Below are 27,958 nucleotides of genomic sequence, written 5' to 3' on the forward strand. Positions count from 1 at the left end.
GATTTAGCATGGGCTGAAGCCAAGGAACGCTTCGGCTATTCAGATGCTGAAATACAATCAATTTTGGTCACAGAGCAGTTGGAGGATGACCCAGTGCCCTCCACCACTGAAGAACTGTATAAAGCATTATTGCGGCTTAAGCAAAAATAATGTGATTTCATGTACCATGGAATAAGTCTTTCTGACTATTTTCGTCAAAATTTGATCCCCAGGGGGCTCAGGATTCGCAACACGCCGATGATAGGGCGGTACAGTGTGCCGTTCTGTCGTCGGTGGGTTGCGATCCTGAATAAATGCTCCATGGACTTGCTTTTCCTTGTGGTAGAAGAGTCCACAAGGGAGCTAAATGCGGTTAGGACCCAGATTTTGACCTTTGAACAAGAACATAAAGCGTTTTTTTTTTTATTTGCAGTATAAACAAGTCGATTGGATGCATAAAATTAGGTGCACAGATGGAGCAGTACAGGAGAGTTGATTAAGTTTAAAAAAGAAAAGCTCATTCAAGTGCAAGCTGACTATTAGCAGAGAATTGTCTATCTGTGGCCTCAATCAACTGGGGAAAGAAAGCGATACCATAGAAGATACCGCCCACGGTGGTGACAGGACGACGCTACAGCATCCACTACATCTATGAGTGACTCATATAATAATGCAATCCCTTTGACATCAACTGAGGGACAGTCCCCTTTAGGGGTAAAAACCGGCACAAACCAGTACCCCATCCCCGGGCGCGGACGCGCAGGGCAGGGTATAACACATGGGACTGCAAGGTCAAGACTTCCAATGAGTGACCTGGTTTTTAAACTATCTAGCGCTCCACTCGCTGTTGCAGAGTATAAAGTTCTTTCCAAAGGGTTATCCTATGTACCCACCACTGTCCACGATCCACTACGGTGGAAAATAGACATTTTTCGATTTAAATCGCACGCTACGCCTTAAAGAACACTATGGGCGTCAAAAACCAACTGCTAGGATTTCGGACATACCACCTACTGATATTCCAGCACAATTAAAGAGGATTCTTCCTAAATCAACCTTTGATCCTGCTTCTGCGAATCATTCCATAAGGACGTTTACATGTATGTTAGAACATGAAGGAACAGAGTTCACATCAGCCGTTTTATAACAATATGAATCCCAGGAGAGGGCGACTTTAAAATCTCTTGCGTCAAGGACAGACATTATAGTGCGTAAGGTGGATAACAGAGGCTCTATAGTCATTCAAGATACAAGTGCCTATGTGCAAGAATGTGGACAGCTGAGTGATTCTACCACGTATCAGCGATTATCCAGTAACCCCACGTCTCAATATAAGGATGAACTAGACATTACATTAGTTGAAGCATTGAATGATGGCATCATATCTGCAGAATGTTTTCAGGCATTAAGGCTGGAGTATCCTAGAGCTCCGCTCTTCTATACAGTATCTAAAGTTCACAAATCGTTACAGGACCCACCTGGCCACTTTGTGTGTCGGCCAGGGGGTCCAAGTATCATCCAATAGCAGTTTATCTGGATTCATACTTAAACCCATGTATACAATTACTTCCGTCTTATTTTAAGGATACTTCGGCACTACTAGTACAATTGGAAAGTTTACCTCCTTTGACAGGTGATACCCTGTTGTGTAGTGTGGACGTGACTAGCCTCTACACCTGCATCCCACATGATGCAGGTGTGGAGGCGGTCAGGTCCCTACTAACTGATAATGTGGCTTATCAAGGCCCCAGACTTTCATTTTTTCTTAAGTTGTTGGTTTTGGTACTAAAAAGGAATTACTTTATTTTTAATGGTAATTTTTTCTTACAGTTAGCAGGGTGTGCGATGGGGTCCCCTGTGGCCTCATTGTACGCTAACGCATTCATAAGTAGTCTTGAGAGTCATTTATTCACTATGCCAGTTGATGTTACATGACACATTTGCTACAAGCGATATATAGACAACCTCATTACAATATGGCAGGGGTCTGAGATAGCGTTGCGTGAATTACTTGAAAGACAACGCCACTACTCATGTGGTTAAGTTTACTTAAAATCATTGATGCTAACGTTATCAACTATTTGGATGTTAATATTCATGTAACCCAGGGTAGATTGAGTACTACCATGTATGTCAAACCGACTGACCGTAACAATTTGTTACATCATCAGAGTTTTCACTGTGTAAAGGGCTTCCTTATTCTCAGTTTCTAAGGGTTAGACGTGTCACGTCAAACCCAGAAGAAACTGAGAAGGCCTTGGAAACAATGCTTGAAAAATTTGTACAAAGGGGGTACCCGAGGGCCGAACTTGTTAAATTGAAAAAAAAAGTTTTGGATACACCAAGAGCTAGGACCCTGGCGACTAAGGATAAACCCTTGTCCAAAGTATCAAGCAGAATCCCATAGGTTAAAAAAGTACACCACGAGCACTAGTAGGACTACAAAATGTTCTAAGGCACTGTGGCCGGTATTAACCACAGACCCTGATTTGCCAGTACTAACTCAAACACGTATTCTACCTAGCTACACTAGGGGTAAGAATTTAGCTGATTATTTGGTTAAACTATAGGTTACCAACATCACCAAGCAACAGCAAACCCAGTTTTTACGACCCAAGTTGAGGTGTTATCGTTGCTTAGGGTGTGCCACATGCAATACTTTACAACCAGGGCTCACTTTTAATCACCCCCATAGTGGGAAGAATTTTTTTTTATCAAACATAGGGTCACGTGTACAACTACGCATGTTCTCTATATGCTAATATGCCCATGTGGCATGGCATATATTGGCAAAACTATACGCTAGTTTAGAGAACGAAAGGCACAGCATCATAGTGTCATAAAAGCTGCATTTAATAACAATAGTGATCAACAATTTGCTAGACATTGTTTGCATGCTCGCCACAATGTTGCCAGCCTTAGAGCACACATTATTTACTATGTTCCTTACTCCATGAGAGGTGGTGATCGTGGTAAAAAATATTGCTACAAAAAAGAGACTACATGGATTTTCCAACTTAATACTTTAGCACCTAGGGGACTTAACGAGACCTTAGGTCTACAATGCTATTTGTAAAAACCGTGCTAGATGTTTTGTTGCGTTATTTTTTTATTTGCAGTTTGTTTTATTTTTTCCTGTTTATATTATTTGAGGTATTTATTATTTATACATTTTTGTTAGTATTATCTGAATAAAATAGTGATTAAACTATACGTCTTGCTACCTATGTAATATCGATGGCTAGCCATAAACATCGATATTGAGGTACATTTTGGTCATAATCAAGGTTTCATGCTCCTTGTGTGCTGTCATTTTTAGTACCTTGTACATAGATCCAAGCCAAACACATTGGGGGTAATTCCAAGTTGATCGCAGCAGGACATTTTTTAGCAGTTAGGCAAAACCATGTGCACTGCAAGGGGGGCAGATATAACATTTGCAGAGAGAGTTAGATTTGGGTGAGTTATTTTGTTTCTGTGCAGGGTAAATACTGGATGCTTTATTTTTACACTGCAATTTAGATTGCAGATTGAACTCACCACACCCAAATCTCTCTCTCTCTGCACATGTTATATCTGCCTCCCCTGCAGTGCACATGGTTTTGCCCAACTGCTAAAAAATTTCCTGCTGCGATCAACTTGGAATTACCCTCATTGTTTTGACTTTGTTAGGTGAGATAAAGGAACGTTGTGGTCATTAAATTAACATTGATGGTCCTGGTAAGGCATAGATGTTGTGTCTTTAGGATACCTTTTTAAAGCTTTTAATGATCATGGATGGATCTATATAAATGTTGAAATCTTTATATCCCATGCGGCTTATTTAAGCACAGTGTCACATGTTAGGCTAAAGCAGGGTAATAAACTCAAGCAGAGCGTCCAGGAGAGCCCGCTTTTTAAGTGTGTTTCTTTAACTTATATTAGTTTTGTACTGATTTTCAGTTTCTTTACGTTTACCTCCGAAACATTGTTGGACCTCAATAAAGAACAAAGTTTTATGATTCTTTCAAGTCTGTGAGTGCCGCCTTTATACTATGGATTTTTAAGTGAACCACATCGAGACACCGGGAAGGCACCGCAGCAAGTACCTACTTAATAGAGAGTGGAGTGCCAGGTCACTTGTTCAAATATTTTTAAGCAGCGCCCATTTAACCTCGCACCATTAACGTCAGACTTGACAGATCTGGGTGAAGATCTGGTGCCTGGAACAATAGAGGTCAATAAAATTGGCAGAGGGCAGGGTTCCTCTACTGGCATCTCGTGGGCAGTGGTAAACCAGGACCTCCTTCGCCGTGCTGGTAGCACTGCCACTACCTCTGCTTGTTCTTTCCCGATTCTCCACAGGGTGTGAGCTATTAAGGGAAAGGGGAGAAGGACATAAAGTCTGATCTTGCATGGCAGAGAGAGAGCGCTATCTACTCCTTGGGACCCCAGAAGTTTGTGGAGTGAGAATAGGAGTAACTTGGTACTTTTGTTTGTTGCTATAAGATCTATTTGTGGACAACTGCAAGTGACCGAGTGTTCTCATCTCCAATTAAATTGAAGGTAAATTTTCTTTCTTGTGGGTTCCATATCACTTGTGCTGCCTGTGCTAGCAGATGTGCTCTTCAACCAGTTGTACTCACGTCTGTAGTCAGGATAAGACATTGTGGTTGGGAAAGAGAGCTTGTTCCACTGCATCTGTTAACTGTATACTTTGTCACCAGGTGAGAAACTTTCTGTTAGATTGTTTGAGACTGTATTTTAGCTGGAGATCCCACCGTAATTTTTCATATGCCATTTTACCCATGGCTCTGTATCTAGGGTTGAGGAAAATATTGCTGGTAACCAAAGTGCTGTCTAATCTAGATTCTGTGCTGTGACTGTACTAGAGATTTTAACTGCTTAAGGGGTCTATTCATGTAGAAAACGAAAACATAATTGCTACTTATCACTATACATCGCATCTCTTCGATGCGATGTATAGCTGTGATAAGTAGCAATTCATGTATACTCACCCTTCCGACGATGCGCTGCGGTGTCTGGGGCTCCTGCGGTGAGGTCTTCTCCAGCGGTCCCTCCCTGCGATGCGCGGAGTCCAGCGGCGGGTCCCTTTGCGCATGCGCAGCTTGATGGCCTCCCGGCAGGCCGCAGTGGTTGCTGGGAGGTCGGGGGGCGGAGCCAGCACGAGGTGCCGAGCAGCGATCAGGGAACAATTGAGCTTCCCTGACGTCTCCGCACTACAGTTCAGGTTACGCCGTCCTCAGATGGCGAACCTGAACTCCATGGAGAAGCGCACCTTCATGAATTGCACTCACCATACAAAGGCGATTCAGGCACAGAGCGGGGGTACCGCTGGAGAAGTCAGAGACTTCTCCACGGTAACCGGCTCTGTGAATTGCGGTAAGCAGAGAAAAGCCCTGTTTAACGCAAAACAGGGCTTTTCACTGCTGCATGAATAGACCCCTAAGTGTGAATCCTTTCTGTTATTTCTAAAAATAAATGTAATACTTTTTTATCTTTTAAGTACTATTTATGCAGTAGTAGTACATCCTTTTCCAATATCACCTTCTTGGATCCATTTTTGGTATTGATAACTGACGGACAACGGGAATTTAAAATAAATGTCCAAAGCACTTGATGAATATAAAAAAGTTGAGTATAACTATTCATATGTATTTTCCAATACCATCTTTACCATTAACGTGCACAATGTCTGTCAATTTATGTCAGACCATTTCATCATATCCTGAAAGAGGATCGGTGAAGGAAGTTCCCAAACATCCTTATCTGAACGAATAAAAAACATCAGCACAAGTACCTGCAGCTTGGATGAATGCTATATGTTTCTTATGCAACCACTGAAGGACATTGGTTTGAGAACTGTCCATCGCCTGTATATAATCCCAAAAGGGTTTTAATTTTTAGCTAATAGTGTATTTTGTCATTTTTAATTATTCTATATTTACACCATAACACCATACTGAATACACACAAACACTCAAGAAGCACCAGAACCACCCATCACCCTGTCTAGTTTCACAAAAGCTGAATGGCTACAGGTTGGCCTGGCCTGATGTACAGCCTTGCGCTCTACTGAAAGTGGTGGTATTCTTGACATGGCCATTACATTTTTTTAAGGCAAAATATTAACTTCTATTTTGTAGCTGTGCATGACAACATCCAACACCCATCTGTCCTGAATGGACTGGTTTCCAATTTTCAGCACACTTTAGCAGTCTGCACCCTACAATACTAGGAAGGGGGCGGTAAGTCTAGGTGGATATTTAAGCTTCTTGTTCTGGACTTGATCTTCCACCACACATCTTTTGAATCATGGATTTTAATTTGTTGTCAAACAGGAGAGAAAGTGTAGCCAATTTTTAGAATTTGCATCCACCGGTTATGGCTATTACCAAAAGAGCTCTTCTAGCTGTCACTCCTGAATCCACAGATCTTGCAGAGAATAATACATCTAATGATGCCTCACTCAAATATTCAAGCATTTCCTATGAAAAAATTAGCTGGTTGGAAGAATTCTTAAAGAATTCTTAAATGAAATGATTAAGTAAAAAAATAAGATTTTACTCACCGGTAAATCTATTTCTCGTAGTCCGTAGTGGATGCTGGGAACTCCGAAAGGACCATGGGGAATAGCGGCTCCGCAGGAGACTGGGCACAACTAAAGAAAGCTTTAGGTCACCTGGTATGCACTGGCTCCTCCCACTATGACCCTCCTCCAAGCCTCAGTTAGGATACTGTGCCCGGAAGAGCTGACACAATAAGGAAGGATTTTGAATCCCGGGTAAGACTCATACCAGCCACACCAATCACACCGTATAACTCGTGATACTATACCCAGTTAACAGTATGAAAACACTGAGCCTCTCAACAGATGGCTCAACAATAACCCTTTTGTTAACAATAACTATGTACAAGTATTGCAGACAATCCTCACTTGGGATGGGCGCCCAGCATCCACTACGGACTACGAGAAATAGATTTACCGGTGAGTAAAATCTTATTTTCTCTAACGTCCTAGTGGATGCTGGGAACTCCGAAAGGACCATGGGGATTATACCAAAGCTCCCAAACGGGCGGGAGAGTGCGGATGACTCTGCAGCACCGAATGAGAGAACTCAAGGTCCTCCTCAGCCAGGGTATCAAATTTGTAGAATTTTGCAAACGTGTTTGCCCCTGACCAAGTAGCAGCTCGGCAAAGTTGTAAAGCCGAGACCCCTCGGGCAGCCGCCCAAGATGAGCCCACCTTCCTTGTGGAATGGGCTTTTACAGATTTAGGATGCGGCAGTCCAGCCGCAGAATGCGCCAGCTGAATTGTGCTACAAATCCAGCGATCAATAGTCTGCTTAGAAGCAGGAGCACCCAGTTTGTTGGGTGCATACAGGATAAATAGCGAGTCAGTTTTCCTGACTCTAGCCGTCCTGGAAACATAAATTTTCAAGGCCCTGACTACGTCCAGTAACTTGGAATCCTCCAAGTCCCTAGTAGCCGCAGGCACCACAATAGGTTGGTTCAAGTGAAAAGCTGATACCACCTTAGGGAGAAACTGGGGACGAGTCCTCAATTCCGCCCTATCCATATGGAAAATCAGATAAGGGCTTTTACATGACAAAGCCGCCAATTCTGACACACGCCTGGCCGAAGCCAAAGCCAATAACATGACCACTTTCCACGTGAGATATTTTAGATCCACGGTTTTAAGTGGTTCAAACCAATGTGATTTTAAGAAACTCAACACCACGTTGAGATCCCAAGGTGACACTGGAGGCACAAAAGGGGCTGAATATGCAGCACTCCCTTTACAAAAGTCTGAACTTCAGGCAGTGAAGCCAGTTCTTTCTGAAAGAAAATCGACAGAGCCGAAATCTGGACCTTAATGGAACCCAATTTTAGGCCCATAGTCACTCCTGACTGTAGGACGTGCAGAAATCGACCCAGCTGAAATTCCTCCGTTGGGGCCTTCCTGGCCTCACACCACGCAACATAGTTTTGCCAAATACGGTGATAATGGTTTTCGGTTACTTCTTTCCTAGCTTTAATCAGCGTAGGAATGACTTCCTCCGGAATGCCCTTATCCTTTGGATCCGGTGTTCAACCGCCATGCCGTCAAACGCAGTCGCGGTAAGTCTTGGAACAGACAGGGCCCCTGCTGTAGCAGATCCTGTCTGAGCGGTAGAGGCCATGGGTCCTCTGATATCATTTCTTGAAGTTCTGGGTACCAAGCTCTTCTTGGCCAATCCGGAACCACGAGTATCATTCTTACTCCTCGCCTTCTTATTATTCTCAGTACCTTTGGTATGAGAGGCAGAGGGGGGAACACATAAACCGACTGGTACACCCACGGTGTCACTAGAGCGTCCACAGCTATTGCCTGAGGGTCTCTTGACCTGGCGCAATATTTATCTAGTTTTTTGTTTAAGCGGGACGCCATCATGTCCACCTGTGGCCTTTCCCAACGGTTTACCATCAGTTGGAAGACTTCTGGATGAAGTCCCCACTCTCCCGGGTGTAGATCGTGTCTGCTGAGGAAGTCTGCTTCCCAGTTATCCACTCCTGGAATGAACACTGCTGACAGTGCTAACACGTGATTTTCCGCCCATCGGAGAATCCGTGTGGCTTCAGCCATCGCCATCCTGCTTCTTGTGCCGCCCTGTCGGTTTACATGGGCGACTGCCGTGATGTTGTCTGATTGGATCAGTACCGGCTGGTTTTGAAGCAGAGGCCTTGCCTGACTCAGGGCATTGTAAATGGCCCTCAGTTCCAGAATATTTATGTGTAGGGAAGTCTCCTGACTTGACCAAAGTCCCTGGAAGTTTCTTCCCTGTGTGACTGCCCCCCAGCCTCAAAGGCTGGCATCCGTGGTCACCAGGACCCAGTCCTGTATGCCGAACCTGCGGCCCTCTTGAAGATGGGCACTCTGCAGCCACCACAGTAGCGATACCCTGGTCCTTGGAGACAGGGTTATCAGCCGATGCATCTGAAGATGCGATCCGGACCACTTGTCCAACAGGTCCCACTGAAAAGTTCTTGCATGGAACCTGCCGAATGGGATTGCTTCGTAGGAAGCTACCATTTTTCCCAGGACCCGCGTGCAATCATGCACCGATACCTGTTTCGGCTTCAGGAGGTCTCTGACTAGAGATGACAGCTCCCTGGCTTTCTCCTCCGGGAGAAACACTTTTTTCTGGTCTGTGTCCAGAACCATCCCCAGGAACAGTAGACGTGTCGTAGGAACCAGCTGTGACTTTGGAATGTTTAGAATCCAACCGTGCTGTTGTAGCACTTTCCGAGAAAGTGCTACCCCGACTAACAACTGCTCCTTGGACCTCACCTTTATAAGGAGATCGTCCAAGTACGGGATAATTAAAACTCCCTTTTTTCGAAGGAGTATCATCATTTCGGCCATTACCTTGGTAAACACCCTCGGTGCCGTGTACAGTCCAAACGGCAGTGTCTGGACTTGGTAATGGCAATCCCGTACCACAAATCTGAGGTACTCCTGGTGAGGATGGTAAATGGGGACATTCAGGTAAGCATCCTTGATGTCCAGGGATACCATGTAATCCCCCTCGTCCAGGCTTGCAATAACCGCCCTGAGCGATTCCATCTTGAACTTGAATTTTTTATGTATGTGTTCAAGGATTTTAAATATAAAATGGGTCACACCGAACCGTGCGGTTTCGGTACCCCAAACAGTGTGGAATAGTAACCCCGTCCTTGTTGAAGTAGGGGCACCTTGACTATCACCTGCTGGGAATACAGCTTGTGAATTGCCTCTAGCACAGCCTCCCTGCCTGAGGGAGTTGTCGGCAAGGCAGATTTGAGGAAACGGCGGGGGGAAGACATCTCGAATTCCAGCTTGTACCCCTGAGATACTACTTGAAGGAAACAGGGATCCACCTGTGAGCGAGCCCACTGATCGCTGAAATTTTTGAGGCGGCCCCCCACCGTACCTGGCTACGCCTGTGGAGCCCCTGCGTCATGCGGTGGACTCAGAGGAAGCGGTAGAAGAATTTTGATTCTGGGAACTGGCTGACTGGTTCAGCTTTTTCCCTTGTCTCTATGCAGAAAGGAAGCGCCTTTGACCCGCTTGCTTTTCTGAAGCCGAAAGGACTGTACCTGATAATACAGTGCTTTCTTTGTCTGTGAGGAAACCTGAGGTAAAAAATTTTCTTCCCAGCTGTAGCTGTGGATACGAGGTCCCAGAGACCATCCCCAAATAATTCCTCACCCTTATAAGGCAGAATCTCTATGCGCCTTTTAAAGTCAGGATCACCTGTCCAGTGACAGGTCTCTAACACCCTCCTGACAGAATGGACATTACATTAATTTTGGATGCCAGCCGGCAAAATATCCCTCTGTGCATCCCTCATATATAAGACGACGTCTTTAATATTAGCAAACTAGTATCCCTGTTTGACAGGGTCACCGACCACGCTGCAGCAGCACGATCTGCAGGTCTCAGTCTAGTACCTGAGTGTGTAAATACAGACTTCAGGATAGCCTCCTGCTTTTTATCAACAGGTACCTTCAAAGTGGCCGTATCCTAAGACGGCAGTGCCACCTTTTTTGACAACCGTGTGAGCGCCTTATCCACCCTAGGGGATATCTCCCAGCGTAACTTATCCTCTGGCGGGAAAGGGTACGCCATCAGTAACTTTTTAGAAATTACCAGTTTCTTATCGGGGGAACGCACGCTTTTTCACACACTTCATTCACTCATCTGATGGGGGAACAAAACACTGCCTGCTTTTTCTCCCCACATAAAACCCATTTTTAGAGGTACTTGGGTTAATGTCAGAAATGTGTAACACATTTTTTATTGCCGGGATCAAGTCACGGATGTTCCTAGTGGATTGTGTATATGTCTCAACCTTGTCGACACTGGAGTCAGACTCCGTGTCGACATCTGTGTCTGCCATCTGAGGGAGCGGGCGTTTTTGAGCCCCTGATGGCCTCTGAGACGCCTGGGCAGGCGCGGGCTGAGAAGCCGTCTGTCCCACAGCTGTTACGTCATCCAGCCTTTTATGTAAGGAGTTGACACTGTCGGTTAATACCTTCCACCTATCCATCCACTCTGGTGTCGGCCCCACAGGGGGCGACATCACATTTATCGGCATCTGCTCCGTCACCACATAAGCCTCCTCATCAAACATGTCGACACAGCCGTACCGACACACCGCACACACACAGGGAATGCTCTGACTGAGGACAGGACCCCACAAAGCCCTTTGGGGAGACAGAGAGAGAGTATGCCAGCACACACCAGAGCGCTATATAATGTGGGGATTAACACTATAACTGAGTGAATTTTCCCCAATAGCTGCTTGTATATACAAAATTGCGCCTAAATTTAGTGCCCCCCCATTCTTTTTAACCCTTTGAGCCTAAAAACTACAGGGGAGAGCCTGGGGAGCTGTCTTCCAGCTGCACTGTGAAGAGAAAATGGCGCCAGTGTGCTGAGGGAGATAGCTCCGCCCCTTTTTCGCTGACTTTTCTCCCGCTTTTTTATGGATTCTGGCAGGGGTATTTATCACATATATAGCCTCTGGGACTATATATTGTGATTATTTTGCCAGCCAAGGTCTTATTATTGCTGCTCAGGGCGCCCCCCCCAGCGCCCTGCACCCTCAGTAACCGGAGTGTGAAGTGTGTATGAGGAGCAATGGCGCACAGCTGCAGTGCTGTGCGCTACCTTGGTGAAGACTGATGTCTTCTGCCGCCGATTTTCCGGACCTCTTCTTGCTTCTGGCTCTGTAAGGGGGACGACGGCGCGGCTCCGGGACCGAACACCAAGGACGGGCCTGCGGTCGATCCCTCTGGAGCTAATGGTGTCCAGTAGCCTAAGAAGCCCAAGCTAGCTGCAAGCAGGTAGGTTCGCTTCTTCTCCCCTTAGTCCCTCGGTGCAGTGAGCCTGTTGCCAGCAGGTCTCACTGTAAAATAAAAAACCTAACATATACTTTCTTTCTAGAAGCTCAGGAGAGCCCCTAGTGTGCATCCAGCTCGGCCGGGCACAAAGATCTAACTGAGGCTTGGAGGAGGGTCATAGTGGGAGGAGCCAGTGCACACCAGGTGACCTAAAGCTATTGAGCCGCTATTCCCCATGGTTCTTTCGGAGTTCCCAGCATCCACTAGGACGTTAGAGAAACACCTGTTTACTTAAAATATTGGTCACAAGAATTTTGTGTAAATGGAATGTACAGAAATGTTTATTCATAAACTGAAAAAAATGTGTATCTCTCCTTGAAGACTTTGTAGATATATATTTCATTATATTTACTTTAAATGATTGAACATAGAATGTGGCTGGATAAGTATAACAAAATTCTATTACATTTTTTCTCCAAGAACTTCAAAAGCTTCTTATACTGTATGCAGTTAATACTTTGGTAGATTGGCAAGGTGGTGTCTTACCTGACTTACAGCTGTCAACAAGGTCATCTTCTAAAACCACTACCATAGATCGAGGGATACTGCCCACCGACAATCTCTGCACCTAAACACAATTTTATGACATAGGAAAATCAAGTTTTATGTACAATTCTCCAGATGTGAAATATTATATTGAATAGTGGGTGCTATAGCGAAGTACAGCTACATAGGATGGAGTGCTCTTTAAAGCATCTACAATGCATGTATGTAGCTGTTCCCTCTTCAGCAATGTGCAATCTTCTGATAAATGCCCAAATTACAAATAAAACAGCCATCAGAATTAATTCTGCTTGCAGATCTTATCTGAGTTAAGGTGGGTTCAAACTTAGCGATAAATTAAACAATGTCGTCAGTTTGACCCTTTCTGAGCGACATCGTTTACTTTATCGCTAAAGGTATATGATGCACGGGCGAGCGGGTCGTTAATGACCCTCGCTGTCGGCAGTGCATGCAGCTCAATTTGGACTGTCGCTGAGCGATATCGTTGTCATATCGCTCAGTATGTTCGCACTGCCGCCGACCGCCCCGGGAGGGAAAACACTAGGCGATGTCGCCTAGTGTGTACCCACCCTTACAGTCACATAGTTGTTTAAGCGCAATACTGGAAAGCAAACCAGTCACCAACAGCACAGGAATTTACTGCAAATGTAAACAAATATATTCCTTAAAACACAGATTATTTACTTTAACATTTCTGGTACAACCATGTTCTTTGTATCTCCCTTATAGAAATCACCTGCTCCTGTATTTTGATCTCCTGGTAATCTCTGCAGCTGGCTGGAGACGACAGGTCAGAGAGGCAGGTAAATTTGTTACAGTTGCAGCCTTCTTCATTGGTACAAGCAACAGGTGGAGAGAATGAGTAATACTGCTCAAAGTCAGCTTTCACTGTGAGGACGTGTTTACACTTATTGCACATAAAGTCCTGCTCATACTCTAAAACTTTCACTAGGCTGGTGCGAATAACTGTGCCGGTGACTGACAGGAAATGCCCCACATCTCTGGTCCGGGGAATGTGCTCCCGCGTTAGTTCTGGACAGACTGGCAAACCTGTAAGTATGGGTAATAAACAATTAAGATAATATAACACATTAACAGGTCAGACGTATTCTTTCAATTGTAACAAGTCCTTTTAAAAAATAGCCATAGTTTTCTATAGAGAAGGCTAAAATGACAAATGAACAGTAAAACAACATACAAATAATAAGTACAGCTTAAAACTATTTTAATTCACCTTTGGTTTTAATGTATTCTTTTTTTTAATTCAATAATTTTTTATTGGTTTTTCATTTTGCATTGTAAACAATATAACAAAAACCACTAAACAAAAAAGGAACAAAAGCAAAAACAAAATTCCACGCAAGGGAATATGCAGATTCCCAATTCAAAAACAATACAGTCATTATAAATGCGATGTGCAGGCTTAGCTCTTTAAACATACATTTGTAAATCAGGACAAAATGACACATATAAAGACAATGGGCCAGATGCGTCATCGCTTGGAAAGTGATAAAATGGAGAGTGAAAAAGTACCAGCCAATCAGCTCCTAACTGCCATTTTTCAAACACAGCCTGTTACATGGCAGGTGGGACCTGAATGGCTGGTACTTTTTCACTCTCCATTTTATCACTTTCCAAACGATGATGCATCTAGCCCAATTATCCAAATACAGTAGTCAAGTACTTCTCAGATAACCAACCAGCTAATTATAAATATACAACCCCTATCTACAAGTGCGGGCAAATGGGGGGCCGGTCGCGTGTCCCAAGGGCAATGTATAAGAGGAGAAATCACTGCTGCTAGTATAAACCCTTCTTACATAACTCTACATGTTCCCCACGGAGCATGGCCCATCTCTCTAGCACACCCCCATATTAGTCACACAGTGGTGAGTATCAGTTATTATGGTTTGTTGAGTTAGGAGAGCTGAGCCATCTGCCCCACAAGTCGTAGTACTTTTTCCTTGCTTTCATGGCCATATATACATACTTCTCGTGAGCGGCCGTTTCATTAACAAGCGAAACCCAGGACTGTACTGTGGGAGCATCTTTAGCTAGCCATAGTCTAGCGACACACACCTTAGCTAGGGCGCACAGATTAATCAGATATCGTTTGCTAGGAGCGTCCAGGGCATCGTCCTCCAAGGTGACAGCACACACACCTCCGGGGTACACACAACCGATGGAATTCCAGTAGACACTATGATATTAATAATACCAGACCAGAATGTTGCTATCCTAGGGCAAAGCCATATAACGTGCCAGTAATCAGCACCAAAATTGCCACACTTAGGGCATCTGGCAGAGTGGGTACCACCCATGCGGGCCAATCTCACCGGCGTCATATACACTCTGTGAACAATAAATAACTGAATTTGCTGATATCTAGTGGTGGTGATAGACAACCATGGAGAGCATAAAGCTCCCTCCCAGATCTCGTCCGAAATTGGTCCCAAGTCGGATTCCCGTTTATTTCTAAGAGAAGACAACGGGTCAGAGTAGTGAGATTGAAGCAAGCTGGTATATATATTAGAAACCAAATGCCTGTCCCCCAGATTCTGTAAAAGTGATTTAATTGGGGAGTCTAGAATCATCGGAGGGGCATTAGAAAACTGTACATTAACTGCATGTCTCAGTTGTAAATACCGATAGAAGTAAGAGGAGGGTACATTATAGTCCCGTTGGAGCTGCTGAAAGGACTTCAATATATCGCCATTATACAAATGCCCCAGGGATGTTACCCCCACACCGCTCTAGTTTGGAGCGAGGCCAGTTCTGGGAAACCAAGTACATTATCCAATGGAGTGTCCGGGTCTATACCCTGGCCCCGCAGGACAGCATGTACCTGCTTCCATGCGAAAGTGGCCTGTTTTATTATAGGGACCTTAGATAATTTAACATTCCCACAGAGTAACATCTGTAACGGCGTGCCGTCAGGATACTCCTGCAAAAACATTTGCGAGTATATAGAGAGACCATCGGAGCCCGTCACCCACTCCCAAATATGGGCTAATTGCGCTGCGTAATAGTAAAATTTAAAAATAGGGAGGACCAGGCCCCCTGCCGATCTTGGTCTGGACAAGGTGTCAAGCTTCAACCGTGCTCTCCTGCTAGCCCAAATCAAGGAAGACAGTAAGCTGTCAATTTGCCTGAATATTTTCAAGCCTATATATATAGGCGACTGCTGAAGAAGGACATAGAGGAGCTTAGGTAGATACACCATTTTCACCAAGTTTACCTTACCAGCAATAGTCAGAGGCAAAGTCCCCCAAACCTTAACTTTTGAACGGAGATAAACAATCAGCGGCATAATGTTAAGAGAGACATAAGTACAGGGGTCGTTCAACACCCATATACCCAGATACTTGAAAGAGTCTACCTACCCGAGCGGGACGTGGACCAATGGGGCTACCGGGATAGGCCCTTTAAGTGGAGTGATATTGGATTTGTTCCAATTTGTTTTGAGCCCGGAGAAGTGGCCATAGGCATTAATCATATCCAAAATTATAGGCATAGAGGAGACATAATCATCAACGAATAGCAAGAGATAGTCAGCATATAATGCTATTCTATCCTCCCTTGCGCCCACCCTAATACCCTGAATATCAGGACTAGCCCTAATCAAACATGCCAATGGTTCAATAGCAACGGCAAACAAGGTGGGGGACAGAGGGCAGCCTTGCCTCGTTCCTCTGGACAGGGGGAAGGAATGCGATACATATCCATTCACTGAGACTCTGGCCATGGGTAGAGAATAGAGCAATTTAATATATTTAATAAAATTGGGACCCATGCCAAATCTACTCATAGTTTCCCATAGGAAGGTCCACTCCACCGAATCAAAGGCCTTTGCGGCATCCAAAGAGGCAACAACAGAAGAGCGGGCCTCCCCACGAGAAACCTGAAAATGAGTGAACAAGCGCCTTAAATTAACAGCAGTGGACTTACCAGGCATAAAGCCTGTTTGGTCTGGGTGAATGATTTGGGTTATAACCGGAGTCTGGAAGACAGGATTTTGGCCAGTATTTTAACATCGGTGGGTAATAGAGAGATAGGACAATAGGACTCAACTCTCTTGGGGTCCTTATCTGGCTTGGGAATCACTATAATCAATGCCTCAGCCATAGAAGGTGGAAGCATATTTTGCGCAAATATAGTATTGAATAAATTAAGCAACCGGGGGGCGAAAAATATGGCGTGTTTCTTATACAATTCCGATGGAATACCATTAAGGCCAGAGGCCTTACCATCCGGAGATGCGGTGATAGCTGCCTCTACCTCTTCCAACGATATAGGAGCATCTAGAAGAGTTCTAGCCTTACTAGAGATAGAAGGCAGCTGGATTTGATCTAAATATTCACTCAGTTCCGGTGGGGAACATGTTAGTTTGGAGCTATATAGCACCAGATAATACGATACAAAATCCGTGACAATTTGGGGGGTGCGATCTAACACTGTCCCAGCCGAGTTCACAACCTCTATCACTGTATGAGAGGAACGGTCCCCTCTTGCAAGATTAGCCAGATATGAGCCCGGCCTGTCCCCTGTGGCGTATTGAACATGGGAGAATAGAAGCCTATGCTGGGTTTTCCCCCATAGATACTCCCTCCATTCTGTCTGAGCTTGGAGCCAGTCCAATTTAGAACTGTCCAAGCCATCCCGTATGTATACCGACTCAGAAGCAACAACCCGAGCCTCTAGGTCAGCTTCACGTTTCCTAAAAGAGGATTTAAGACTACCCACTCTTTTGATCAACGTCCCCCTCAGGAAGGCTTTAAAGGCATTCCACAATAAGGAGATATCGGTAGTATCTGTATGGGAATCAAAAAACTCCAACCAGCTAACCACCAATTCAGATCCCTCACCCATATGCGTGAGCCAGAAAGGGTTAAGTTTCCATACTGCCTGGCCTCTCTGACAGCTGAAGTCAATATGTATAGATACAGGGGAGTGATCCGAAATGCCCCTAGTCTCATACCTAACACCATGTATCATAGGCAGGAGCTCCGGAGTGAGGAGAGCCAAGTCTATCCTAGAAAAGGAAGAGTGTGAGAAGCACGAATACTGCCTCAGATCAGGATATTTCAATCTCCAGGGATCGACCAAGCCCAGCTCAGAGACAGTATCTGCAAATGGGGAACGTCTTGGCTGCGGGTTGGAGGATGCCGTTGACAGCCTATCCAGCTCATGATTCAAAACATTGTTAAAGTCACCCATACAGATAGTAGCCACCCCCGGGGATGCAGCCATGAAAGTAGATGCCTTTTTAAGCACGTCAGACGTGTATGGAGGGGGCACATGCACAGCTAGCAACAGTAAAGGGACAGAGTTAATTTTACTTTTATAAACACATATCTCCCCCATTGATCCGTTTGTACACTTTCAAGGAAAAAGGGAACAGACTTTCTGATCAAGATCGACACTCCCCGGGACGCTGCGGTGTTCATGGAATGGAAAGCCCACCCCACCCATGGTTTTTTGAGAGACATAATTCTAGTACCCACCAAGTGGATCTCCATTAAACAGATTACATCCGATGCATATTGTTTGATCTGTCTAAGGACCAGGGAGCGCTTGATCTTGTCATTGATCCCCCTCACGTTCCAGGACAGAAACCTAACCAAAGCCATAACAAAGCAGCGTGATGATGAAACAGATGACCGGCGACCAGCTACCCCCAGCACCTATCCAGCAAACCATACTCGTAATTAGCTGTAACATAAACACATCAGAAACAAGCACATTGCACATCAGAAAATAAAAACAAAACAGCAATACCTTAACAAAACCCCCACCCCGTATACCACTAAGAACTTGTAGCATACCTAATTCCTTAACAATCAACGCTCCCGAAAAACAATCTTCAAATACTAAGGCAAGAAATACCTTTACACATTCTATAAAATCAATGAGAAACCAAAACCAAAAAATGGGTTAAGAATTTAGTGACCTGAAAGCAGGAGAAGCTTCCAGCTAAATTCAAGTTCCCCCCAAGGCCGTCAGAACAACCCCATCTAAATAACCATTCGGGACCCTACAGCGGGACATATATATCCAGGTAGCCCTGAAAACAACATATAAAACTATACCAGGATATTAGCCAGAGGCAGCAGGAGGCAGATACCTGAAGAGAAATGATCACCGTAACAACATAATATAAGCATAACAACAGTCCTCAGGAATATCCCAGTATGTCCCCCGCTAACAATGAGCACATATCCCCCCCAAGAAACATAGCAGGCAGAGGAGAAACAGTATACTTGCAAATAGAGAAACCGAATGCATGAGTTCAGTCAGCGGCCATCGCCCGCCGCGCCGGAAAGCGTCTGTCCAGCCACACTGACGCTTCACGGGGAGACGTGAAGAATTTGGTTTCTCCATCTGAAACTGTTTTAACGTATTCTTAAATGGTACAACTAGTTTTTATTTTCAAATTAACCCCAGTTAAATAGGAGTATTAAATTAAGTTTAAGTTTTAAATTCTGTCTCCTTGCAAGGTATTGAGACTGTTGGTCACCCCTCTAACCAATACGGCTTACCCTTCTTTTCCCCATGATTTCTTTCACAATGAGAAAGATGAGAAAACAGACATGTTAATTACATTGCTACTCATGGAACTATTAAGGCCAGTACTGACGGGGGAGATGTGTGCTGAGCGATCTTAACACAGACCGCTCAGCACACATCTCTACCCCCGCTCAGCACAGCGCGATGTGTGCTGAGCGACGATGGGGGGCCGCTCACTTCACACAGCGCTGAAGTGAGCGACCCACTAGATTGAGCCTGCATGGGGGGCATGCACACGACAGATCCGTGCTTAAAATCTAAGCAATCTAGTCAAATTGCTTAGATTTTAAGCACGGATCTCTCCGTGTGTACGCCCCATTAAGCAATTCTAATCTCAATACACTGCTCTGAACAACTTTCTATAACAGCTGCTCAACAGCAAGAGCTGGTGGGAGACTTGACTGCCGTGAGAGACATACCGGTTATTCTTGCATGCAAATTCTGCTTCATGACTTTCTCATTCTCAGGGGTGGACTGCATGATGCTCATGGCTGCTCGACGCAAAGCATTATCAAAGACTGGCAGAACCTCATTGGGAAAAGCATTGAAATAGTCTCCAATTTCCATGTTAGTCTCAAACAGCGTCATGGCATTCACAACCACAGAGTAATGAGCGTCCTCATCACTTTCCATAAGTATTTGAAAGATCTCTTTCTGGTGGTGTTCCAGTGTATAGGACTCAAACACCTGGCCCACCAGGGCTACTTGTTCTGGATACAAATACATGCTCGGTATCAGCAGGAGCTGCAAATAAGAAGGGACAGAATAAGTACAGTTCATAACAGATTTAAATCTATGTAAAACAAATTTAAATGTTATGTTCATATTGTCCCACAAATTTGCCAATGTGACCAAAAATAAGCAAAGAAAAGAAGATACAGCTGACAAGGTAAATACAGAAATGGCTACAGTAGTTTGGAGTATAAACTGATAAGAGACAAGATCACACCAATAAAAAGGGGTATGTCAACAGCAAAGTCTGAGCTTTATATGGAGAGGAACAACTTGCAATGTGAATTAATGGCTACCCCTTTTCCACTTGCTAGCACGGGTCGCAGCCGGGAGCCAAACACGGCTGCGACCCATTCTAGAGCCCTTTTCTACACTGCGCTCACCAACCCGGCATATTGCCGGGTTGGTGACGCTGCTGGTGACGTGGCAGGGGCGGCACTGGGAGATCACATGATCTCCCAGCGCCGCCCTTCCATACACTGTGAACGGGAGCCGTGTCGCATTGACACGGCTTCAGTTTACACTGCACAGTTTACCGGGTTGAACTCGTATTCAACCCAGCAAGCTACACGGATAGGATTCCCAGATCACTTGATCCGGGAATTTGCAGGGGGAGCAGTTTCCACTAGAAAAAAAAATAAGAATTTACTTACCGATAATTCTATTTCTCGGAGTCCGTAGTGGATGCTGGGGTTCCTGAAAGGACCATGGGGAATAGCGGCTCCGCAGGAGACAGGGCACAAAAAAGTAAAGCTTTACTAGGTCAGGTGGTGTGCACTGGCTCCTCCCCCTATGACCCTCCTCCAGACTCCAGTTAGGTACTGTGCCCGGACGAGCATACACAATAAGGGAGGCATTTTGAATCCCGGGTAAGACTCATACCAGCCACACCAATCACACCGTACAACTTGTGATCTAAACCCAGTTAACAGTATGATAACAGAAAGGGCCTCTTAAAGATGGCTCCTTAACAATAACCCGAATTAGTTAACAATAACTATGTACAAGTATTGCAGATAATCCGCACTTGGGATGGGCGCCCAGCATCCACTACGGACTCCGAGAAATAGAATTATCGGTAAGTAAATTCTTATTTTCTCTATCGTCCTAAGTGGATGCTGGGGTTCCTGAAAGGACCATGGGGATTATACCAAAGCTCCCAAACGGGCGGGAGAGTGCGGATGACTCTGCAGCACCGAATGAGAGAACTCCAGGTCCTCCTTTGCCAGGGTATCAAATTTGTAAAATTTTACAAACGTGTTCTCCCCCGACCACGTAGCTGCTCGGCAGAGTTGTAATGCCGAGACCCCTCGGGCAGCCGCCCAAGATGAGCCCACCTTCCTTGTGGAGTGGGCTTTTACAGTTTTAGGCTGTGGCAGGCCTGCCACAGAATGTGCAAGTTGAATTGTGTTACAAATCCAACGAGCAATCTACTGCTTAGAAGCAGGTGCGCCCAACTTGTTGGGTGCATACAATATAAACAGCGAGTCAGATTTTCTGACTCCAGCCGTCCTTGAAATGTATATTTTTAAGGCTCTGACAACGTCCAACAACTTGGAGTCCTCCAAGTCGCTAGTGGCCGCAGGCACCACAATAGGTTGGTTCAGATGAAATGCTGATACCACTTTAGGGAGAAAATGCGGACGAGTCCGCAGTTCTGCCCTATCCGAATGGAAGATTAGATAAGGACTTTTATAAGATAAAGCCGCCAATTCAGATACTCTCCTGGCAGAGGCCAGGGCTAGTAACATAGTCACTTTCAATGTGAGATATTTCAAATCCACCTTTTTCAATGGTTCAAACCAATGGGATTTGAGGAAATCTAAAACTACATTTAGATCCCACGGTGCCACCGGAGGCACCACAGGAGGCTGTATATGCAGTACTCCCTTGACAAAAGTCTGGACCTCAGGGACAGAGGCCAATTCTTTTTGGAAGAATATTGACAGGGCCGAAATTTGAACCTTAATGGATCCCAATTTGAGACCCATAGATAATCCTGATTGCAGGAAATGTAGGAAACGACCCAGTTGGAATTCCTCCGTCGGAACACTCCGATCCTCGCACCACGCTACATATTTTCGCCAAATGCGGTGATAATGTTTCACGGTGACTTCCTTCCGTGCCTTAATCAAGGTAGGAATGACTTCTTCTGGAATGCCTTTCCCTTTTAGGATCTGGCGTTCAACCGCCATGCCGTCAAACGCAGCCGCGGTAAGTCTTGAAAAAGACAGGGACCCTGCTGTAGCAGGTCCCTTCTCAGAGGTAGAGGCCACGGTTCGTCCGTGAGCATCTCTTGAAGTTCCGGATACCAAGTCCTTCTCGGCCAATCCGGAACCACTAGTATTGTTCTTACTCTTCTTTGCCGTATGATCTTCAATACCTTTGGTATGAGCGGCAGAGGAGGAAACACATACACTGACTGGTACACCCAAAGAGTTACCAGTGCGTCCACAGCTATTGCCTGTGGATCTCTTGACCTGGCGCAATATTTGTCCAGTTTCTTGTTGAGGCGAGACGCCATCATGTCTACAATTGGTCTTTCCCAACGGTCTATTAACATGTTGAAGACTTCTGGATGTAGACCCCACTCTCCCGGATGAAGATCGTGTCTGCTGAGGAAGTCTGCTTCCCAGTTGTCCACGCCCGGGATGAACACTGCTGACAGTGCTATCACGTGATTCTCCGCCCAGCGAAGAATCTTGGCAGCTTCTGCCATTGCACTCCTGCTTCTTGTGCCGCCCTGCCTGTTTACATGGGCGACCGCCGTGATGTTGTCCGACTGAATCAACACCGGCTTTCCTTTCAGGAGAAGTTCCGCCTGGCTTAGAGCATTGTAGATTGCTCTTAGTTCCAGAATGTTTATGTGAAGAGACTTTTCCAGACTCGTCCATACTCCCTGGAAGTTTCTTCCTTGTGTGACTGCTCCCCAGCCTCTCAGGCTGGCGTCCGTGGTCACCAGGATCCAATCCTGAATGCCGAATCTGCGGCCTTCTAATAGGTGAGCCTTCTGCAACCACCACAGAAGTGACACCCTTGTCTTTGGTGACAGGGTTATTCGCAGGTGCATCTGCAGATGCGACCCTGACCATTTGTCCAACAGATCCCTTTGGAATATTCTTGCATGGAATCTGCCGAATGGAATTGCTTCGTAAGAAGCCACCATTTTTCCCAGGACTCTTGTGCATTGATGTACTGACACCTTTCCTGGTTTTAGGAGGTTCCTGACCAGATCGGATAACTCCTTGGCTTTTTCCTCTGGAAGGAAAACCTTTTTCTGAACCGTGTCCAGAATCATTCCTAGGAACAGCAGACGAGTTGTCGGGATTAAATGGGATTTTGGAATATTCAGAATCCACCCGTGTTGTCTTAGCACCTCTTGAGATAGTGCTAAAGCTGTCTCCAGCTGTTCTCTGGACCTTGCCCTTATTAGGAGATCGTCCAAGTATGGGATAACTAATACGCCTTTTCTTCGAAGAAGAATCATCATCTCGGCCATTACCTTGGTAAAGACCCGAGGCGCCGTGGACAATCCGAACGGCAGCGTCTGAAACTGATAGTGACAGTTTTGAACAATGAACCTGAGGTACCCCTGGTGTGCGGGGTAAATCGGAACGTGTAGATACGCATCCTTGATGTCCAAGGATACCATAAAGTCCCCTTCTTCCAGGTTCGCTATCACTGCTCTGAGTGACTCCATCTTGAACTTGAACTTTTTTATGTAGAGGTTCAAGGACTTCAGATTTAGAATAGGCCTTACCGAGCCATCCGGCTTCGGTACCACAAATAGAGTGGAATAATACCCCTTTCCTTGTTGTAATAGGGGTACTTTGACTATCACCTGCTGAGCGTACAGCTTGTGAATGGCTTCCAACACCCTCTCCCTTTCGGAAGAGACGGTTGGTAAAGCAGACTTCAGGAAACGATGAGGAGGATCCGTCTCTAATTCCAACCTGTACCCCTGAGATATTATCTGCAGGATCCAGGGGTCTACCTGCGAGTGAGCCCACTGCGCGCTGTAATTTTTGAGACGGCCGCCCACTGTCCCCGAGTCCGCTTGAGAGGCCCCAGCGTCATGCTGAGGTTTTTGCAGGAGCCGGGGAGGGCTTCTGTTCCTGGGAAGGAGCTGCCTGTTGGTGTCTCTTCCCTCTTCCTCTGCCTCGTGGCAGGTACGACAAACCCTTTGCTCTCTTATTTTTGTAGGAGCGAAAAGGCTGCGGTTGAAAGGTCGGTGCCTTTCTCTGTTGGGGAGTGACTTGAGGTAAAAAAGTGGATTTCCCGGCAGTAGCCGTGGCCACCAAGTCTGATAGACCAACTCCAAATAACTCCTCCCCTTTATACGGCAAAACCTCCATGTGACGTTTTGAATCCGCATCGCCTGTCCACTGTCGTGTCCATAAGGCTCTTCTGGCTGAAATGGACATAGCACTCACCCGAGATGCCAGTGTGCAAATATCCCTCTGTGCATCACGCATATAGATAAATGCATCCTTTATTTGTTCTAACGACAGTAAAACATTGTCCCTATCTAGGGTATCAATATTTTCAATCAGGGATTCTGACCAAACTACTCCAGCACTGCACATCCAGGCAGTTGCTATAGCTGGTCGTAGTATAACACCTGCATGTGTGTATATATTCTTTTGAATAACTTCCATCTTTCTATCTGATGGATCCTTAAGTGCGGCCGTCTCAGGAGAGGGTAACGCCACTTGTTTAGATAAGCGTGTGAGCGCCTTGTCCACCTTAGGGGGTGTTTCCCAGCGCGCCCTAACCTCTGGCGGGAAAGGGTATAATGCCAATAACTTTTTTGAAATTATCAACTTTTTATCAGGAGCAACCCACGCTTCATCACACACGTCATTTAATTCTTCTGATTCAGGAAAAACTGTTTGTAGTTTTTTCACACCATACATAATACCCTGTTTTACGGTATCTGTAGTATCAGCTAAATGTAACGTCTCCTTCATTGCCAAAATCATATAACGTGTGGCCCTACTGGAAAATACGTTTGAATTTCTACCGTCGTCACTGGAATCAGTGCCTGTGTCTGGGTCTGTGTCGACCGACTGAGGCAAAGGGCGTTTTACAGCCCCTGACGGTGTTTGAGGCGCCTGGACAGGCATTAATTGATTGTCCGGCCGCCTCATGTCCTCAACTGACTGTTTAAGGGAAGATAAACCATCACGTAATTCCACAAATAAAGGCATCCATTCTGGTGTCGACCCCCTGGGGGGTGACATCTGCATATTTGGCAATTGCTCCGCCTCCACACCAATATCGTCCTCATACATGTCGACACCCCGTACCGACACACACCGCAAACTCACAGGGAATGCTCTAATGAAGACAGGACCCACTAGCCCTTTTGGGGAGACAGAGGGAGAGTCTGCCAGCACACACCACAAAGCGCTATATATACAAGGGATATCCTTATATTAAGTGCTCCCTTATAGCTGCTTTAATATATAATATATATATATATATAGCCATTAATGTGCCCCCCCTCTCTGTTTTACCCTGTTTCTGTAGTGCAGTGCAGGGGAGAGACCTGGGAGCCGTCCTGACCAGCGGAGCTGTGACAGAAAATGGCGCCGTGTGCTGAGGAGATAGGCCCCGCCCCTTTTTCGGCGGGTTCTTCTCCCGCTATTTTTCCAGTCAGGCAGGGGTTAAATATCTCCATATAGCCCCTATGGGCTATATGTGAGGTATTTTTAGCCTTGTATAAGGTTTATATTTGCCTCTCAGAGCGCCCCCCCCCAGCGCTCTGCACCCTCAGTGACTGCCCAGTGAAGTGTGCTGAGAGGAAAATGGCGCACAGCTGCAGTGCTGTGCGCTACCTTATGAAGACTGAGGAGTCTTCAGCCGCCGGTTTCCGGACCTCTTCACGCTTCAGCATCTGCAAGGGGGTCGGCGGCGCGGCTCCGGGACCGGACTCCACGGCTGGGCCTGTGTTCGATCCCTCTGGAGCTAATGGTGTCCAGTAGCCAAGCAGCAAATCCACTCTGCATGCAGGTGAGTTTACTACTTTCCCCCTAAGTCCCACGTTGCAGTGATCCTGTTGCCAGCAGGACTCACTGTAAAGAAAAAAACCTAAACTAAACTTTCTCTAAGCAGCTCTTTAGGAGAGCCACCTAGATTGCACCCTTCTCGTTCGGGCACAAAATCTAACTGGAGTCTGGAGGAGGGTCATAGGGGGAGGAGCCAGTGCACACCACCTGACCTAGTAAAGCTTTACTTTTTTGTGCCCTGTCTCCTGCGGAGCCGCTATTCCCCATGGTCCTTTCAGGAACCCCAGCATCCACTTAGGACGATAGAGAAATAAGAATTTACTCACCGGTAATTCTATTTCTCGTAGTCCGTAGTGGATGCTGGGAACTCCGAAAGGACCATGGGGAATAGCGGGCTCCGAAGGAGGCTGGGCACTCTAGAAAGATTTAGGACTACCTGGTGTGCACTGGCTCCTCCCACTATGACCCTTCTCCAAGCCTCAGTTAGGACACTGTGCCCGGACGAGCGTACACAATAAGGAAGGATTTTGAATCCCGGGTAAGACTCATACCAGCCACACCAATCACACCGTACAACTCGTGTTATGAAACCCAGTTAACAGTATGAAACAACTGAGCCTCTCAACAGATGGCTCAACAATAACCCGATTTAGTTAACAATAACTATGTACAAGTATTGCAGATAAACCGCACTTGGGATGGGCGCCCAGCATCCACTACGGACTACGAGAAATAGAATTACCGGTGAGTAAAATCTTATTTTCTCTGACGTCCTAGTGGATGCTGGGAACTCCGAAAGGACCATGGGGATTATACCAAAGCTCCCAAACGGGCGGGAGAGTGCGGATGACTCTGCAGCACCGAATGAGAGAACTCCAGGTCCTCCTCAGCCAGGGTATCAAATTTGTAGAATTTTGCAAACGTGTTTGCCCCTGACCAAGTAGCTGCTCGGCAAAGTTGTAAAGCCGAGACCCCTCGGGCAGCCGCCCAAGATGAGCCCACCTTCCTTGTGGAATGGGCATTTACAGATTTTGGCTGTGGCAGGCCTGCCACAGAATGTGCAAGCTGAATTGTACTACAAATCCAGCGAGCAATAGTCTGCTTAGAAGCAGGAGCACCCAGCTTGTTGGGTGCATACAGGATAAACAGCGAGTCGGATTTTCTGACTCCAGCCGTCCTGGAAACATATATTTTCAGGGCCCTGACAACGTCTAGCAACTTGGAGTCCTCCAAGTCCCTAGTAGCCGCAGGCACCACAATAGGCTGGTTCAGGTGAAACGCTGACACCACCTTAGGGAGAAACTGGGGACGAGTCCTCAATTCTGCCCTATCCATATGGAAAATCAGATAAGGGCTTTTACAAGACAAAGCCGCCAATTCTGATACTCGCCTGGCAGAAGCCAAGGCCAATAACATGACCACCTTCCACGTGAGATATTTCAGATCCACGGTTTTTAGTGGCTCAAACCAATGTGATTTTAAGAAACTCACCACCACGTTGAGATCCCAAGGTGCCACAGGGGGCACAAACGGGGGCTGAATATGCAGCACTCCTTTAACAAATGTCTGAACTTCAGGTACTGAAGCTAGTTCTTTTTGAACGAAAATCGACAGAGCCGAGATCTGTACCTTAATGGAGCCCAGTTTTAGGCCCATATTAACTCCTGCTTGCAGGAAATGCAGAAATCGACCTAGTTGAAATTCCTCTGTTGGGGCCTTTTCGGCCTCACACCATGCAACATACTTCCGCCATATGCGGTGATAATGATTTGCTGTAACCTCTTTCCTAGCTTTAATAAGCGTAGGAATGACTTCCTCCGGAATGCCCTTTTCCTTCAGGATCCGGCGTTCAACCGCCATGCCGTCAAACGCAGCCGCGGTAAGTCTTGGAACAGACAGGGCCCCTGCTGTAGCAGGTCTTGTCTGAGCGGCAGAGACCACGGGTCCTCTGAGATCATCTCTTGAAGTTCCGGGTACCACGCTCTTCTTGGCCAATCCGGAACCACGAGAATTGTGTTTACTCCTCGCTTTCTTATTATTCTCAATACCTTCGGTATGAGAGGTAGAGGAGGGAACACATAAACTGACTGGTACACCCACGGTGTCACTAGAGCGTCCACAGCTATCGCCTGAGGGTCTCTTGACCTGGCGCAATACCTCTCTAGTTTTTTGTTTAGGCGGGACGCCATCATGTCCACCTGTGGACGACCCCACTGATTTACAATCATTTGGAAGAC

At 46.0% G+C, this 27,958-nt stretch overlaps 1 protein-coding gene across 1 annotated transcript in view; it reads right to left on the reverse strand.

Annotated features, from left to right (window-relative positions):
- The window catches only part of MCM9 (minichromosome maintenance 9 homologous recombination repair factor), a 266,670-nt gene that overhangs the window by 166,484 nt on the left and 72,228 nt on the right, over nt 1-27,958 (reverse strand). The window contains exons 3-5 of the mRNA XM_063917226.1: nt 19,398-19,722; nt 13,148-13,461; nt 12,394-12,475 (exon numbers count right to left, since the gene is read on the reverse strand). Coding sequence (XP_063773296.1) covers nt 12,394-12,475; nt 13,148-13,461; nt 19,398-19,704 — 703 coding nt within the window. The 5' untranslated portion in view covers nt 19,705-19,722. The remainder of the gene's footprint in view (nt 1-12,393; nt 12,476-13,147; nt 13,462-19,397; nt 19,723-27,958) is intronic.

This window comes from Pseudophryne corroboree, chromosome 4 (assembly GCF_028390025.1).
Source record: "Pseudophryne corroboree isolate aPseCor3 chromosome 4, aPseCor3.hap2, whole genome shotgun sequence".
NCBI lineage: Eukaryota > Metazoa > Chordata > Amphibia > Anura > Myobatrachidae > Pseudophryne > Pseudophryne corroboree.